The 15700-nt window shown below is 37.4% G+C and overlaps 4 protein-coding genes across 5 annotated transcripts; 2 read left to right on the forward strand and 2 right to left on the reverse strand.

Moving 5' to 3' along the window:
* Window positions 1-494: 494 nt before the first annotated feature.
* LOC140761097 (putative cytochrome c oxidase subunit 5b-like) lies at window positions 495-4672 on the reverse strand. Its single transcript, XM_073098289.1, has 6 exons — window positions 4399-4672; window positions 4233-4318; window positions 4086-4136; window positions 1147-1213; window positions 953-1032; window positions 495-848 (listed from the first exon to the last, which is right to left on the reverse strand). Exons 1-6 carry the CDS (start codon window positions 4538-4540, stop codon window positions 789-791), a joined length of 486 nt encoding a protein of 161 aa, XP_072954390.1. The 5' UTR covers window positions 4541-4672; the 3' UTR covers window positions 495-788.
* Window positions 4673-6373: 1701 nt separating this feature from the next.
* On the forward strand, window positions 6374-10132 carry LOC140760413 (tRNA (cytosine(38)-C(5))-methyltransferase 2). Its single transcript, XM_073097349.1, has 11 exons — window positions 6374-6543; window positions 6675-6785; window positions 7253-7346; window positions 7457-7575; window positions 7681-7803; window positions 8072-8423; window positions 8556-8650; window positions 8814-8894; window positions 8989-9053; window positions 9308-9504; window positions 9709-10132. The coding sequence occupies exons 1-10, from the start codon at window positions 6493-6495 to the stop codon at window positions 9384-9386; spliced, it is 1170 nt and encodes a 389-aa protein (XP_072953450.1). The 5' UTR covers window positions 6374-6492; the 3' UTR covers window positions 9387-9504; window positions 9709-10132.
* Window positions 10133-10650: 518 nt separating this feature from the next.
* Window positions 10651-11642, forward strand: LOC140763907 (uncharacterized). Its single transcript, XM_073102290.1, has 2 exons — window positions 10651-11058; window positions 11164-11642. The coding sequence occupies exons 1-2, from the start codon at window positions 10851-10853 to the stop codon at window positions 11352-11354; spliced, it is 399 nt and encodes a 132-aa protein (XP_072958391.1). The 5' UTR covers window positions 10651-10850; the 3' UTR covers window positions 11355-11642.
* A 300-nt stretch (window positions 11643-11942) lies between these two features.
* On the reverse strand, window positions 11943-15069 carry LOC140764981 (transcription initiation factor TFIID subunit 7). 2 transcript variants are annotated; one of them, XM_073105054.1, is made up of 6 exons: window positions 14898-15069; window positions 14436-14564; window positions 13112-13245; window positions 12922-13041; window positions 12773-12836; window positions 11943-12523 (listed from the first exon to the last, which is right to left on the reverse strand). In XM_073105054.1, exons 2-6 carry the CDS (start codon window positions 14545-14547, stop codon window positions 12372-12374), a joined length of 582 nt encoding a protein of 193 aa, XP_072961155.1. In that variant the 5' UTR covers window positions 14548-14564; window positions 14898-15069; the 3' UTR covers window positions 11943-12371. The 2 variants fall into 2 exon arrangements, with proteins under 2 accessions (XP_072961155.1, XP_072960349.1); XM_073104248.1 differs by having other exon boundaries at window positions 14436-14567; window positions 14898-15067.
* Between the last annotated feature and the right edge of the window lie 631 nt (window positions 15070-15700).

Consider the following 15700-nt stretch of genomic DNA (forward strand, 5'->3'; position numbering starts at 1 on the left):
AGACCTACACTACTATGCCAAGCTTGTAAATTGTCATAGTCTGGCCGGTTTTCTTAGTGCAGCCAAACTGTACTCGTATATTCTCTTCAGAGGTCTAGTTTATGAATGAGTTACTTGCTGTAGTTGTCGTCGTAATTTGCCTGCAACTTGGTATGACCATGTCTCTACTTTATCTCTCTCCTGTTTGACAACGAACCTGCCTATTATAGTATTATATTAAGCAGACAAAGTAGGTTAGAATTGGTCACAGAAACTTAAAAGTCTCAAACAAGGTGATATATACAAGCAACCCTGACAATACCTCAAAAGTAAGCTCCTGCTCACAAGGTTCGACTCTGTCATTCACATTGACCACTATCAACCAAGTCAATTGGGCAGATTGGGTAAGGTACCAATCTAGAGGCATTTAGAATGGTACCATCGTCCCTATGAAGAATTCGAGATCTCATTTTTCTTCACCCTCTTGCAACAGCAGAGAGACCTCACAGTGAAAGTAGAGAACAATGACGACTAAAAGATTCAATTGATAGAATGGATGCAGCATATAGTCACATTACTGCTTATATCAAACAGGAGTCCATCATACCAGATGGTCAGTATGAAAAGCTTAGAAATCCACAGATCGAATAGATGTTGGGCCATTTAAGCAAAATTCTCAGATGGAAATACCACCATGTCCATGGTCAAGAAAATTCACCAAGACCACATGATAAGGCTCCTCAATGCTACAAGCGTATAACAGAAATCATCCGGTTGATTATTATTCTTTTTAGCAAGTCCACACATCATCAGTGATGATCATCATCACCGTGGCCGTCTGGGTCTCCTCCCTCACCGATCACCTTCAGCTGCAAAATATGACACCAATAATTAACCAACTTTGTCTGAATTGTATAGATTCATTTGTACTGCGGGATGAGTACTAGATAAGCATATTGACTCATCTACTTACCGCAAAGTACTGTGAGCACACGGGGCATTCATGTGGTTTGTCTTTCTCCAACCAAAACCATACGACATCATGCTCATCCTCTGCAATGGATCAGTGTGAAAAGTTGACTCCATTTTTTATTATGAATTATGATCTCATAGCATACTAGAGTAAGTCAAGGATACATTGAAGAACTACTTTTAAAAGTTACTTACCACCTTCACCACCGGGACAACCAACTATTCTCTTGTTATAATAGGACTCAATGATAGCAGGTGCCTCCTACAAGGAAGCCACAGCAGGGGAATTTTTTTTCAAGTTATGACATACTCCAAGTTAAAGCAGTAAGTTGAAGTAAATAGAATGCAAAAGAAAATTAAGTTTTTCAACACACAATGGAATATCAAAATGTCCTGTGTGATCAACTGTTTCAAAACTTAAACATAGATGGGGCCATGATAAATTGTCTACACATGTCATAGTTGGTAGAGAGTATTGACAACATCTAGGCAACTAAGGTCTTGTTTACTTTAGGAATAAAAGCAATAAAGACAACTTAGAATATATATTCCTATCTATTATTCTCAAAATGAGACATTTATTCTAAGAATAATTATCCTTATATTTATTTTTATTCTAGAATAAAGGTGTAATAATTACTTTTGATGTGATATAATATGAGAAAAAAAAAGAAAAACAAATATTTTTATTTTTTATAAAATTATAATAAATATCATTCAAGGGTCAATTGATATAAAATTATCTCAGTATAAATATTCATTGATACCAATCTTCCAGTTGCTGAAGATTGAAAAGTATGATCTTGTTGCCAAAATAATTATAAAAGCACTGACAACAACTGGATTCTCACATAAAATTGACAACACAGGTACAAATGAAATAAAAATAACCAAACTACATTATCCATGATACTAGGGTCGTGCTAACCTGTTTTAATAAGATGGCCAAAAAGACCTAACACAACTATTGCAGTATAGCCATATAGGTCCATTTTCCCAAGAGTAGTTAAAATATAGGTAACAGAATCTAGCATCCCAGTGTTAAATTCATTGAACCTAGCTGTTGTACTCATGACACTAATGCTTAGCCAGTTCTTAAGAAAATAATATGCCAGGAAAACCTAATACAAGCAGCAATAACAATAACTATTTAGAGCCAGCTAAAGGGAACCTAATACAATATAAGATAAGGATAAGCATAAAACTAAACATTGAATGTAAGTCATATGTGTTCCACATGGATCAAAATGTAAGCAACTTGCAAATAATATCTTCAGCATATAAAAGCATACTGCGATGATGGTGTGACTAAAAAAACTAAGAAAAGTAAATGCATAAACAGAAATTAAAGAGCTTTGCGACGTTGAGAGAGAGAGAGAGAGAGAGAGAGAGAGAGAGAGAGAGAGAGAGAGAAACTGAGCGTACACCCATAGAAAATCAAGGACTAGAATTGTTATAAAAAAATTCACGCTTTAATGCCTAGGCTCCCATCATAGATAGAATATAATCAACCTTCACTTAGATCCCACCTAGGTGACTGCCTCAGCATTGTCAAATTTTAACATCTAGATTGACTTTGAAATTCAAAATTGTTGTACATATTAATGACTTAGCAGATTCTAACAGCTTACTATAGTTCTTAACAATAATGCATTATTATATTGCCTATATTGTAGGTATTAATTTTAATTTCTTTTCTAACTATTTTTTTTAACCATCTTGAATTTTGGGGGCCCACCTAGGCACTACATAATCATTAGTTCACCTGTTTACTGCCTGCATTCTTTTAAAACTGTGCCATGGAGAAATTTGACTGAAGTATAAGAGCTAGAAGTAAAATAACCATCCAAATTGTCTTGGGCAAATATTGCGAGTCATCAATTAACAACCCTCAAATAAGAAAATATGGAGTCAGATTGAAAATGATTAATGCAATTAAACCCTCCTTCTTCATGGTAGCAAAGATAATGTTCCATTAGTAACAGATGATAAGGCATTATCCTGTCAGCCGTTTGGTTTATTATTTCTGCCTGAAATATAAGACTGCAGGTGAACTTGCTTGGTTAATTTGGTATTTTGATATTCACCACTAGTAGTAAGCCTACGAACCCAAAGAGTTTGACGAGACATGGAAGAAAATTAGGATACCAATGAGAAGGAATTGTTTTTAAATCATATACCGTCAAACAAATTTCCAAATGAATATAGCAATACCCTATGTGAAGGATGAATTAATAATATGGAGCAAATCCTTGTTAAAGAATTCAAACATCCATTTGTGGTTAATTGTCTTCAAGTTTCTAAATAATGAACTAAACAGTAATGATGATCTATAACTATCAGAATTTGCCCCATTAAGCTGTTTGGCTTATTTATTACTCAATACTCATAGATCAAAAAACTCCAATGTTTAGCATTCCCACACTTCCCTTTCCTATAGACTCTTTTCATGTCTAAAAGTTCTTGAGGTTGCATCTTGGATAGCATGAGCATAAATTATAAGACAAATAACTCTATGTGATACTTAGTCATGTATGATTGGTGCAACTTCCTGTCTTCCTTAATTTGCCCTTGGCTTAGAGTTCAGCAATAGTACGTAGATGGTTGACCTTTGGTTGAGTGCTTGAACCAAAGTTTCACGATTCTTCTATACAGTCTTCAGACTTGAGTTGTCCATCCTATTTCATTAAGAATGCTTCTATTAAGATGATGCAGGAAGTCAGTTGAACTGAAAATGTTTTTATGAAGATTCGTGTAAGTTTTTGTTTTTTATCCTTTCTCTTATTTCTACAATTCCAATGCAATGTATAGAAAGCTTCAACTCTTATATTTAAGCATATCAACCGTAGGCATTCAACTTTCAATAAGAGGTCATCCGCGATCCCCACCTTTTGTTATTCACAAGAAAAACTAAAACGTAAGTGCACGGCATATAATTACGGCGCACACGTGAATAGTCCAAAAGTAATTACTATTATCTTAAACGATACCCAACCCTTTTAGGACAATATCATCAGCTCAGATCGATATAACAAAAGCACCAACCGAGGGTCTCTCATCTGAAGTAGTATAACCGATACGATCTACTTAACGCAATCATATCAAAACACGAATCTAGAAAGACACTAACTCACCTTAGTGCCGAACGGACCGACTGGAGCATCCATATCGAATCGCTTCTTCCCCTAAATCCATAAAAAGACCGAAGATCCCATCAAATCTTGAACCAAATCGAACAGCTAATAAGACAAACCTACCCAAACAACTCAATCTAGACTCACCTCGAGCTCCGCCTCGATCTCCTCCCTCTCGTGCCCAGTAGCAATCGGCATCACGTCCTCTACTTTCTTCTTCGCCGGCACATCGCCTGAAACAAACAGGATAGCGAATCAGATGCAAACAAGAGCCCCGTCAAAATAGATCCAGATCAGGACGAGGAGATCTCACCGGATTCGGAAGAGAGGAGAGGCGATGTCGGTCGGAAGGCGGCGGAGGAGAGGAGCGCTCGGCCGCAATGAAGGGGTTCGCGGCCGAGATGGGATCGGAGAAGGGAGACGGCCTGGGAGTGGGAAGAGATCCGCCGCCACATCGTATCTTCTAGCGCCGCCGCCGCGGTGGGGAAACAATGAGTTCTCAGGTCGCCCTTGGGGTTTGGGGGAATCGCGTTTCTCTTCCTGCTTCTGACTCTCTCTCTCGCTCGCTACAGCTGGATGGGTTTTGTTTGTATTGACCGAGAGAAAAATGAGGTGGCCGCTGATGGCACTGTGGGTTTGGGGAAGCAGTGGGGGAGTAGATCCTCTGCATACCCGAATGTAAGAACTTTATTAAAGTCGAGTGTATTTACTATTTAGCATCCCCTGAAAATAGAAAATATACAGGGATGGATTGTAAAATACGTGTCGGAAAATCCCACTTCTGTTTCTTTCATCCGAGTTTATTGGGGAAAAAAAAATTTAATCGATAATCTTAAATGATAAATTAAAGTCTGGCAGTCGCCAATGGCAGGGATGACGGGATGTAGCAAGTTCGTGTATTTGAGGAAGCAGACGATCTGCTGACCAGTGTAGAAGGCAGCATGTGAGAAATGTTTCGTTACGGGTTGCACATTTGCAAGTGTCGCTTGGGGTCTCGTAGGCATGAAGATTCGTGCTGGAGGGATTAACGGGCAGATTAGATTCAGATCAACGGCAGGATTGGGTCTTTTGGAGTCGCCCGTATTGACTTTCCTAAACAGTAAAGCGAGATGCCCTGGTTGTGGATGGAATGAATTGTTACAGAATTGGGCAGGACTGGGTTTGGGTGCGACAAATCTTAGCCTAAGTTATTATTATTATATATATTTTTTGAGTAATCCTAAGTTTAAATAATTGAGTCCGTATTTGATCAGACAAGTTAATAGCAAAAAGGAGGAGGGGGTAGGGGAAATAAAGGCATAGGAGGAAGGAAGAGATACGATGAAATTTGGGTTGGAAAATAAGGTACGATAAGAAAAGGGATAAAAAGGATAGAAAAACAAATAATTTAGAAAATTTTATAAATCATATTTTATATTTTATTTATTATATAATTTATATTTCATTTTTAAGGATTTTATAATTCGATTCATTTTTTTTTCTTCTATAATTTTTATTTAACATCTTAACATTAATTTAACTAACTGATATCGATTAAATTACTAAAGCATCCCTTAACTATTTTTCTTCATTTTCCTCACATACATTTTTATATTGTAGTTATCGCCACCACTTTCCCTCATTTTCCTTTTCTTCTTTTCCTCCTCTTCTTCTTACTCACCCTCTTTTACTTATCTTTACTTCGATCGAATGTTAGCTAGAGATGCTGGAGCTTTTATCCCCTTCTTTGCCCCCTTTCAAATTCTTTCTCTTCTTTTTCTTTTTAATAATAATCTAATTAGTTTCTTACTGATTTATTAGATGATTATTAAAGGGAGAAAAATAAAAGTGACTTATTAGATGATTGCTTTGAAAGATGTTTAATTGATTTAGAGTTGTTTTATGATACTTGTTTAGCTAGTGATAGTTTTGGTTTGGGTGGCATGTTCGATGCTTATTTAATGTTAACTTGATGGTAGTAAGGTTTTTTTTTTAATTCTAATAGAATGAATGGCCGTGTTGTTTAAAAGACTTACAGGGTCAATTGCCGTTATATGTTGTATTCCTTTTATGTCACTAATTAAGTTTCAATGAAAACAAGGATATAACCTATTTATAAAAAGATGGGAACAATAAAAGTGAAAAAGAGGACTAAGGTGATGAGTAATATATATATATATATATATATATAATTTTATATATTAAAATATAATATTTTTTTATTAGTTTATAAAATTTTGAAAGACGTTGTATAGTTATAGAATCCGTATACATACGGTGGCACACGCATGCCGGCATATATGCGCACGTGTGGTCCGCAAATCGAAACATGATGCGATTCTCGCGACGCACCGTGAACTAGTGAACTACACAGAGATCCGATCGTCTCCCCGAGAAATTTCTTCCTCCTTCGCAAGCAAATCGGGCGATGGAGGAGCCATGGCGAATCCTCGAGTTCTACAGCGGCATTGGTGGGATGGTAAGCACGACTCTCACCATTCAAGCACTCCTCGGCCGTCCTCGTTCCTATACTCAAAGCTAGGGTTTGCTCTCTTGCTCCTTCTCTTCTACCTCATATAATGATAAGATTTGGCCTGTGGTGGTTGGTAGAGGTACTCATTGATGAAGGCCGGGATCCGAGGAGAGGTAGTGGAGGCGTTCGACATCAACGATCGAGCCAACGATGTCTACGAACACAACTTTGGGCATCGCCCTTTCCAGGTTCGATTCTCCTTTTTTGTTTCTGCTCTTTGTTCTTTTCTTGCATCCAAATACTTGGAAAGCAGCAGATTTTTGTTGCAGTTTGCTGGAAATTACTGATTGTTACTAATTAGTGCGTTTGTATGGTGTGGCGAGCATTAGCTACTGTTGTTTGTGTTTAATTGTTAATATTATACCTTTTATCTCATTATGATCACCTTAATGCCAGTAGACTAGAAAAAATTTCATCGAAGTTAACTCTCGCCAATATTCGGTTATATGCTATTGAACTCTTTCAAGTTATATGAGTTAGTATAAATGCTATAAATACTTAAAAATACTTTTCACAAAAGAATACCATACTCTGTAGCTTTTTTTTTTTTTTTTGACAAATAAGCTGCAGCCCTCGTTTCATTCCATACTTTATAGCTATCTGCTTGTTTTTATAACTTGATCAACTACATTAGAAATGTTCATGTTGGTTTCAGGGAAACATCCAGACACTAACTGCTGCTGAATTAGACAAGTACAGGGCACATGCTTGGTTTCTTTCCCCTCCATGTCAACCATACACACGCCAAGGTTCGCTTTAAGAGTCCATTTCTGATGATGGTACTATATCTGTTATTATTATTATTGTTGTTGTTGTTATACTCTTTTGCTCTTACATGATATAGAATTAGTACTTTTAGGTCTCCAGAAAGATTCAGCTGATGCTCGAGCTGTCTCATTCATCAAGATCCTTGAGCTTATGTTGCACATGCTTCATCCTCCTCTATCATTATTTGTGGAAAATGTTGTTGGATTTGAGGTTTGTATAAACCTTCATCTTGTAAATTTTGAAATATATTTATTTCTACAATTATGATTTGGAGAATCGAGGATGTAGCAAGAAATTATATACGTCTTGTTGCAGGTTTCTGATACACACAAGCAGTTGATAAATGTTCTTTTGAAACTTGGTTTTGTCACACAAGAATATATCTTAAGCCCATTGCAGTTCGGAATTCCATATTCTAGACCTCGCTACTTTTGCCTGGTAAATTATCCTCTGTCGAATATCTTTCTTTTCCTAGCCTACTGTCCTATGTGCTTGTAAACTTTTTGAATGCCCATAGTTAACTTGATACCTTATGCTGCATATCATGCATCCACATTCATTTTCATGTAACATAGATACTGTACCGGATTCTACAATTATATTAGCCTCATCAGCTTGCTCTTGCAGTTTATTATCCTTTTTTGCAATCTCTATCTTGTCCTTTTCAGTGTTAGGATATTCCATTAACGTATTATTGCATATTCAGGCAAAAAGAGAACCTCTGTCCTTTCAGAATCCATTCTTCAATAACAAACTGCTTTGGACACCACCTGAGAGAAATCTTTTGATGGACAGTAACAACCACTCCAATGAAAGAAATGTAGAAATGCAATTCTTTTGTGAGCCAATAAGAAACTTTCTGGAAACACAAAATCTGCGTGACCAACAGGATTGTTTGGGAATAGATTCACATGATGACTTCAATGGTTCTAGTGCAGATTCTGAATATGGCACAGATGATGTTGGAGAGGAGGTTAAAGGAGGAACCATAAGCAAAAATGATGTGCCCATTTATACTGTCCCGCTAAGCTTAATTGAAAGATGGGGAAGTGCCATGGGTATCCTCAAATTTACTTGCTTCATTCATTCTCTCTTTTTTTCCTCTTTTCGTTTTGCTTTATAGCAAGTGATATTACTTGCATCTTCTCCCCTAAATTGCCAAATTAAATATTCCTTTGACTTTGATGCAGATATTGTATTCCCTGAGTCTAAAAGGTGCTGCTGTTTCACCAAAAGCTATTATCGCTATGTGAAGGGCACAGGTTCCTTACTTGTGACTTCTCAGGTAGGATTCTTCTTCTATATTATTTTTTTTCTCATGCTTCACACCTGTGCTAGTTCACCTGCACAGAAAATCTGTGATAATTATGCTCTTTTTTAACCTAAAGTTTTTGAGCCTCTCCATATGTTGCATATTTCATTCCTGAACAATTTAATGGAAATGTTAGAACATTAAATTGGAGCCAGAGGAAAAGCCTGAAGTTTCCTCCTTGAAGGAGAAGGCTCTCAGATTTTTCACACCTAGAGAGGTACGCATTACTATCATTTCAAAATTCTCTCCTTTTTTTTCTTGAGAAAATAAAATCAAACCTGTGTTCTAAGCCATGACTAACTTTATTTCAGGTTGCTAATTTGCACTCTTTTCCTGCGGATTTCAACTTCCCATCCCACATAAGCCTTAGGCAGCGGTTAGTTTCTGTAATGGCTTATAGTTGTTAGTGATGGTTGGGATTCTTCGATTCTGCCTATACTAAAATTTGAAATAGTTGAACAATCAATCATGTGTGTCCAACGTGTTTGGTATAATATATTCTGGTGAAAAGAATGTTTAAGTGTCTATGGTGACATTTATTTATCATACTTATGTCATTAACTTTTTAGCTGTACCTTATCAGTAGTTCAATACCATTATTATCATGAATAACCTGCAGTTGTTTGGCAGGTATGCGTTGTTAGGCAACAGTCTGAGTGTAGCAGTAGTGGCTCCATTGCTCCATTATCTATTTGCTGAACCCACTTAGTTCAGTCAATTGCAAATCTATCGTATCAGAAATGAGTCGTGCCATTCTTTTTATCTTTTGGGACCAATGACGGTAGATCTTGGCTCAATGTTTCTTGTCTCCAGATGGAAGATGCCAGGTTTGGTAGTTGTTTTTTTAATGTAATTTTGTCTACTACTCTGTTCCTGTTCTTAATTTATTGGTCGATTCTGGAATTCACAAGGTTGTCTTCATAGTATCGTAGTTAACTGTTGCTCTGACCATTTTGGTTGTTTCTCCTCATTGTTTTAATTAGAATATTTTTGGTTTCGGACATTCATCTTGCCGGGTGCAACACTTGCAGGGTTGGAGTAAGGCAGAAACCTGTAGACCATATCTGGATGACTATGATTGGAGAAACATGGAACAACACATCCTATAGTAACTGAGAGCAAAGCACCTTGATGCAGGACTGCGCACAGATAGAGGCTGGTATCTGATATCTCCATACATGCCTGGGAATACCCCGGAAATTTCAATCTTGCCTTATGATTGTTTACTGTAACATTTTAGGTTTTGGCGTCACACAAAAGGATTGACTCTATGTGCAAAATCTTTGTTACTTGTAATCCAACTTAGATGATAAAGACTTAGACCTTTTATTTACTTTCATTCTTTCAAACTTTATAGCACTAACAGCAGTGCCATTTAGTGGTCAATATAATCTGTTGATAGAATGGTTTTTTTCAAGATTTTGGTTGTCCCGAGGACAGCAGATCCTCCTGTTATATTGCAATTGAAAGCTGCTGTTAAGACTTTTGTAGAGTTGCTGCCTTGGATTGCTCAATTTTGGTATATAGGACCTGCACCATTCTATTAGGTCGGTAGTCATTACATTATCAAAAGAAAGCCTTAGACATGAATGGAACAGGGTTACAGATCCAATGCATGAGAAAAGTATTACGTTTGGATGTGCTTTTGCTTGAGAGTGACTCCATTAGTTTGCAAGAGCTAAGATTGTACATGATCTGATAAGAAAGACAAATAGAAGCCAGATAAGTGCCAAAGTGCATCACAAGTACTTATACCAAAATATCCTCATTTTTTAACAATAACAACCTTTTTATTTGGATAACCGAGTGTGCATAATTTATATTATTACCAATTTTTTTATTATTTATATAATTGCAAGTATACATTAAAAATTTGGCAGCCAATTAGATGCTGCCAAGTATGCAAATTAAACACCATTAGTACTCCCCCTCGAATCCGGATCTGAGTCGCTCGGACTCGGATTCCTAAGACGCGATGAAACCGCGAACCGACGCAAAGTCTCGCCACCCTCGCCCAAAAAGTTTGCCGCGTCGCATCCCCGCAACCGAAAGCAAAAAAAAGGAAAAACCCAACCCCAACTCCTCTTTCAACAAGAACAAGAACCCGGGATAAGCTTCCCTCCTTAGTCCTTATCCATCACCTTCTCTTTCCTCCCCTAACCCTCCTTGCGAGATGCATAGATCGTCGAGTTATCTGAGCATGTCCGGCGGCGGCGGAGGCCGCCTCGGCCTCGACATGGACGACCTCCCCACCTACGACCCGCAATCCGACGTGGCCAAGAAGGAGGCGACGCGTGCCCGGTTCGCGGAGAGCATGGTCCACGCCATCCCTCTCGTCCTCATCCTATGCGCCGCCGTGCTCTGGTTCTTCTCTTACCCCGGTACCCAACTATATCCAATCCCTTTCTTCTTCTTCTTCTTCCTGTCCTTCCTCGGGTTTTTTGGATCTCTTATTCCGGGTTCTGGCTGTCGTTTCCGCCGCGAAGTGCTTGACGTGGGAGGGAAGGACGAGTCCATCATCGCGAGGATCAAGAACATGACGATCGACGGGTACAGCAACTGGAATGGGACGTCGATGACGATCGGGATGGAGGACTTGGATCCGATCGAAGGGCTCGGGATGGATGACAACGGCGGTGGAAGAGAGTTAGTTGGCAGAGGGACGGATCGGCGATGAGTATGGTTGGTTCCTTTGCGTGTCTTGGAGAATTGATACATTCGTTGATTTGGAGTTCTCTCTCTCTCTCTTTTTTTTCTTCTTTTGAATCTTTGATAGCTGCTAATAAGTGTGTTTATATCACTTGTATGACCAAAGCTTCTATTATTTTCTTTTGATACATTCGTACTCTTGTAGTTGTGTAACTTTGTCATTCGATGCTCGTATAGTTTGAAACCCAAAGGGTAAATAGTTGCAGTGATTGATGTCAATATTATGACTACGATGGATTCTTGAGACACAGCTCTTCTGTAATAATAGCATAGAATATGTTACTATATTATAACTTATTAACACATTTGTTGCAATATTTCTCGCTTATCCATCCGAAGAAAGGTCGTCTGAGGAACTCTTAATGTTCCTACTGGTCTTTTTATCATTTTATGCAGAAATATTTCCGGCCACTATGCTGTAAGGCGAAAATAATCCCTCTTGTTTTTCCATGAGGCTTTTTGCCTTTAATTTCACACACATTTGTTGCACTAAAATTGAATCAAGAACATGTTGAGTTAAACAAGATGCTTTCACAATACTAAAAGTATAAGGATGTACGATAACCTGGAATGCCTTTACAGTTAACCAGCTATTTACAGGAAGAACTTTACAACAAGCAAACCAGCAGAAATCTTGTCTGATAGGGGAAACCAGATAAAAATCGATCAAAGTTTCCATCCTAACTTTCCAGAAAAAAATAACAGGAACTAGGTCATTATAAAAGAACACAATGTGCACTACAAAACAACATTTACTATGTTGCCTTCAAATAGTGTCATACAGCCGAATCATGGAAGATCATGCAATTCAACATTTGAAAAAGGGAGCTGAATCCCAGCTTTTGCATCTTGCCAGTGAAGATTCAGTTGTCAGCTATTGGGAGCACATATTACTACACATTCAGAAGAGAGGCTAAAAGGTTTGCAAACCTTTGGTTAATATGAGGAACCACATTCCAACAATTAAGACCATAACCTTGCTGTCTTAGCTCTCCGGTTCCATGGAGTCGTCAGAGTCACTTCTATCAGGTTCCCCACCATCACTAGCAGCCTCTACTGGCATATCTGGCTTTGCTGCAGGTGTTGGAGCAGCTTTTCCATGCTCACCAGCTTCGTCGGGCACTGTTGTTCCAATGTCTGAGCCCAAGGATCAAGGAATCTTTACAAATGTAGGTCATGTATTGTTTGCAAAAGCAAGAAATAAACACATGGAGATGCCAATTCTAACCTAGAACTAGACTTAAGAGAGTATATCATATTATGATAACAAAGACTTCAAACTTCTAAATAACAGGAAGCATAATAGTCGACTGTAGCATATCAAAGAAAATCACACATTAATGAACTCTAGTTCAATTGCAGCAAGTTTAACAAAAAAAAGGATACTTCTAACTGTTCCACCGGACATAATACTGAGTAGATCTTTCTCAACTCGCTGAACAAGCTCTGGCTGCGATTTTAATTGGATGTTAGCAAATGAAACATAGCCTACAAGGACAAGCCTTTAAGACAGAAAAGTCAATTTAGTCACATACATTCAGATCAGGTTCTCTGCGGAATCGCCGCCTTCGAGCATCCCTCATTGGAGGGGTAAGGCCATGCTTGTATTCAACTCCTTCTGGAGCAGGGTCACTTTCTTCCCTTACCATAATGATCTGTTCCAATCTTGTCAGTTGAGTGTTGCTCCTATCAGATCTCTGTGAGAGTTTGCAGTATTGTAGTTACCTGTCCAATGTCTGCAGTTTTAATAAGCACAGTATCGTCATATGTTTTATGGGACTCCACAATGCAAGGTAGGTCCAAGAGAGAGGCAGGAAAGCGTTCATCGCCAATCACAAAGGTACCAGTTCTTCCGTCCTCTATATGAAGCAAAAAAGTCACAGAATGAGAACATAATCAAGTGAATAATGACAAAATTTGCACCAAAATGTCAGATAAGAAACTGCAAGCTTAAAAGCTAGATGCTTGCATGAAAATAGTTACTTGAGTAAAAGGTCATACATAAACAACATATATAAGAAGCAATAATGGTGAAGTTATCCTTGTATGAAGTAAAGAAAGCTGTGAGTATAAACAACTGGTCATTATATCAAAAATGAAAAATGATGGAGCCTTCAGCAATAGTCACATGTTATATCCTCCTTATAAACTATACAAAGAACCACTAATTGCTAGAAATCGCTCATTCCAGGTTGTCATGGTGTACACTCTAGAACCACCTTGAATTTGATGTTCTTTTAAATTAATTAAGTTGAGGATCCCTCCCTTAACCAATCAGCGTTCTCTTACCATCAGTTCCTTTATGTTTCCAGCATGCAGTCAATTTTCATAGGTTGAAGTCTGTTCAATAATCGTCCATATGAACAGTGACAAAATTTAATATTTTACGTAAGAAAAGTAAGTTGGTGACCAATGCAAGTTTCTCCAGATATCTAACCCTCCTAACACAAAATATTGCTTGCTCCGTACAAACATGCAGATCATTTTATTTTAAAATCACTAATACTTTAAAGTCATCCTATGGAAAATATTAGTGAAAGATAACAATAGGCAACATATATGTGAATAGGTGACTGAAGAACATGCCTGCAAACTAGAAACAATGTGATATGACACTTTTAGGTCTACCATTTCTCACCTATATGTAGGACTGTGCATGCGAGCATAGAGATTTGACACAACTTATCAATTTTCGGAAAATGACTTTCAAGTCATTGACCACTTAAGCTGATGAAAACAAAACCCCAAATAGAGAAAAAGTTAATTATTGCAAATTTTGAGAAGAGTATCCTCATACACTACAAATACAACAAGCTTACTTATAAAAAATTCTTTTCAACTTTACATCATCATGCCTTTCAGGTAAGAATATGCCTAGACAATTCACTAAGGAGTTCATAAGGTGATGATCGATTCAGAATATTTATCTCTTTCTTTACTGAAACACACCATAGATCAATAATTGAGCTTCATAGCAATCATTCAGAGTACTGATCAGGAATGTGGAAATTGAAAGAGAACAAAACTGAAAGAAGAGGCTGGCCGATACCTGAAAACGATAAATCCAGTGAACCATCTTCAGCTGAAGCATTCTCGTTCAAAAGGCGTTCAATTCGCTCAGAAACAGATGGAGGAACACGGAGTATGAACTGTTCCTCCATAGCAGAAATCCTCCGAACTCCTTATCAAATTAAATACAGGAAAAGAACCCTAAGCTCTACTTGATCCATTTGAAGTAAAAGAGTACGCCAACCGAATGCACATCAAACATCAATACTCATCGGTACCACAAAATCCAAATCACTCAGCAAGAATTAATGCACAAAATTACTGAAACTAATGCACAAAATTACTGAAACTAGGAGGTCGTCAAAAATATGAATTGCACTAAAAATTACAATGAAAATATCGCTTGGATTCCAAATCGAAGGACTGTTAGATCGGATCAAAGACGAGAAGTTTGTTCATGAACCATGGGCAATTACTGGGTAAAATATAAATTAGGGCATACCCTAATTTATCCTGGCTCACCCACGTGGCACCTCCCCGAGCGATCTCCGCGACGGAATCCACCCAACGGCCGGCTACTTAGAACTCCTCAGATCGTCGCAGCACTAGTGTCGGAGCGATAACGCGATTTATTGCAAGCGGAGAAAACCCTCTTCTCATTAGAGTTAACAGGAAAGTTTCAAATGACACCCTAAAGATTAGAAATTTCGTGACTAGTTTATAGCATTAATTTTTTCAAAAATAAATTTAATTAGATATAAAAATAATAATAATAATATTTATATATAAAAGAAATAAAATAAATTTAATTAGATCCTTATGAAACTGATCGATAAATAATTATCTCTGATAAAAAAAAATACTGTTAAAAATAACATAATTTAATATTATTTAACATCAGAAAACCGGACGAGGGGGTTAAAAATAAAAGGAATCTATATATAAAGAAAAGCTATATAGATCAGGGTCCAGGTCTAATATTATGGAAATTTGACTTTTATAATGATATTTTAGACAACACTATTTTAAAAATCAAACAAAAAGAAAGGGAAAGGAAGATAACAATGCTTTAAACATTTATATTTTAATATTATTCGATTAAAGAGTTGAATGGTTTAATAATTTAATTAAATCAGAAAGCCTCAAAAGAAGGGTGCTAATCATAAAATCATTAAAAATATAAGGTGTTACTTGACAATTTCACTCGAGTAATTAAGTAGCTCGGCCGAGCATACGGTGGCCCTACTGGGCCCCAAAGTTGATTTAGCCTGGCCCAAGATAAGGTTGTAATAAAATGCTAGAAAA

Source organism: Typha angustifolia, chromosome 1 (genome assembly GCF_048772165.1).
Source record: "Typha angustifolia cultivar Huaian chromosome 1, ASM4877216v1, whole genome shotgun sequence".
Classification (NCBI taxonomy): Eukaryota; Viridiplantae; Streptophyta; class Magnoliopsida; order Poales; family Typhaceae; genus Typha; species Typha angustifolia.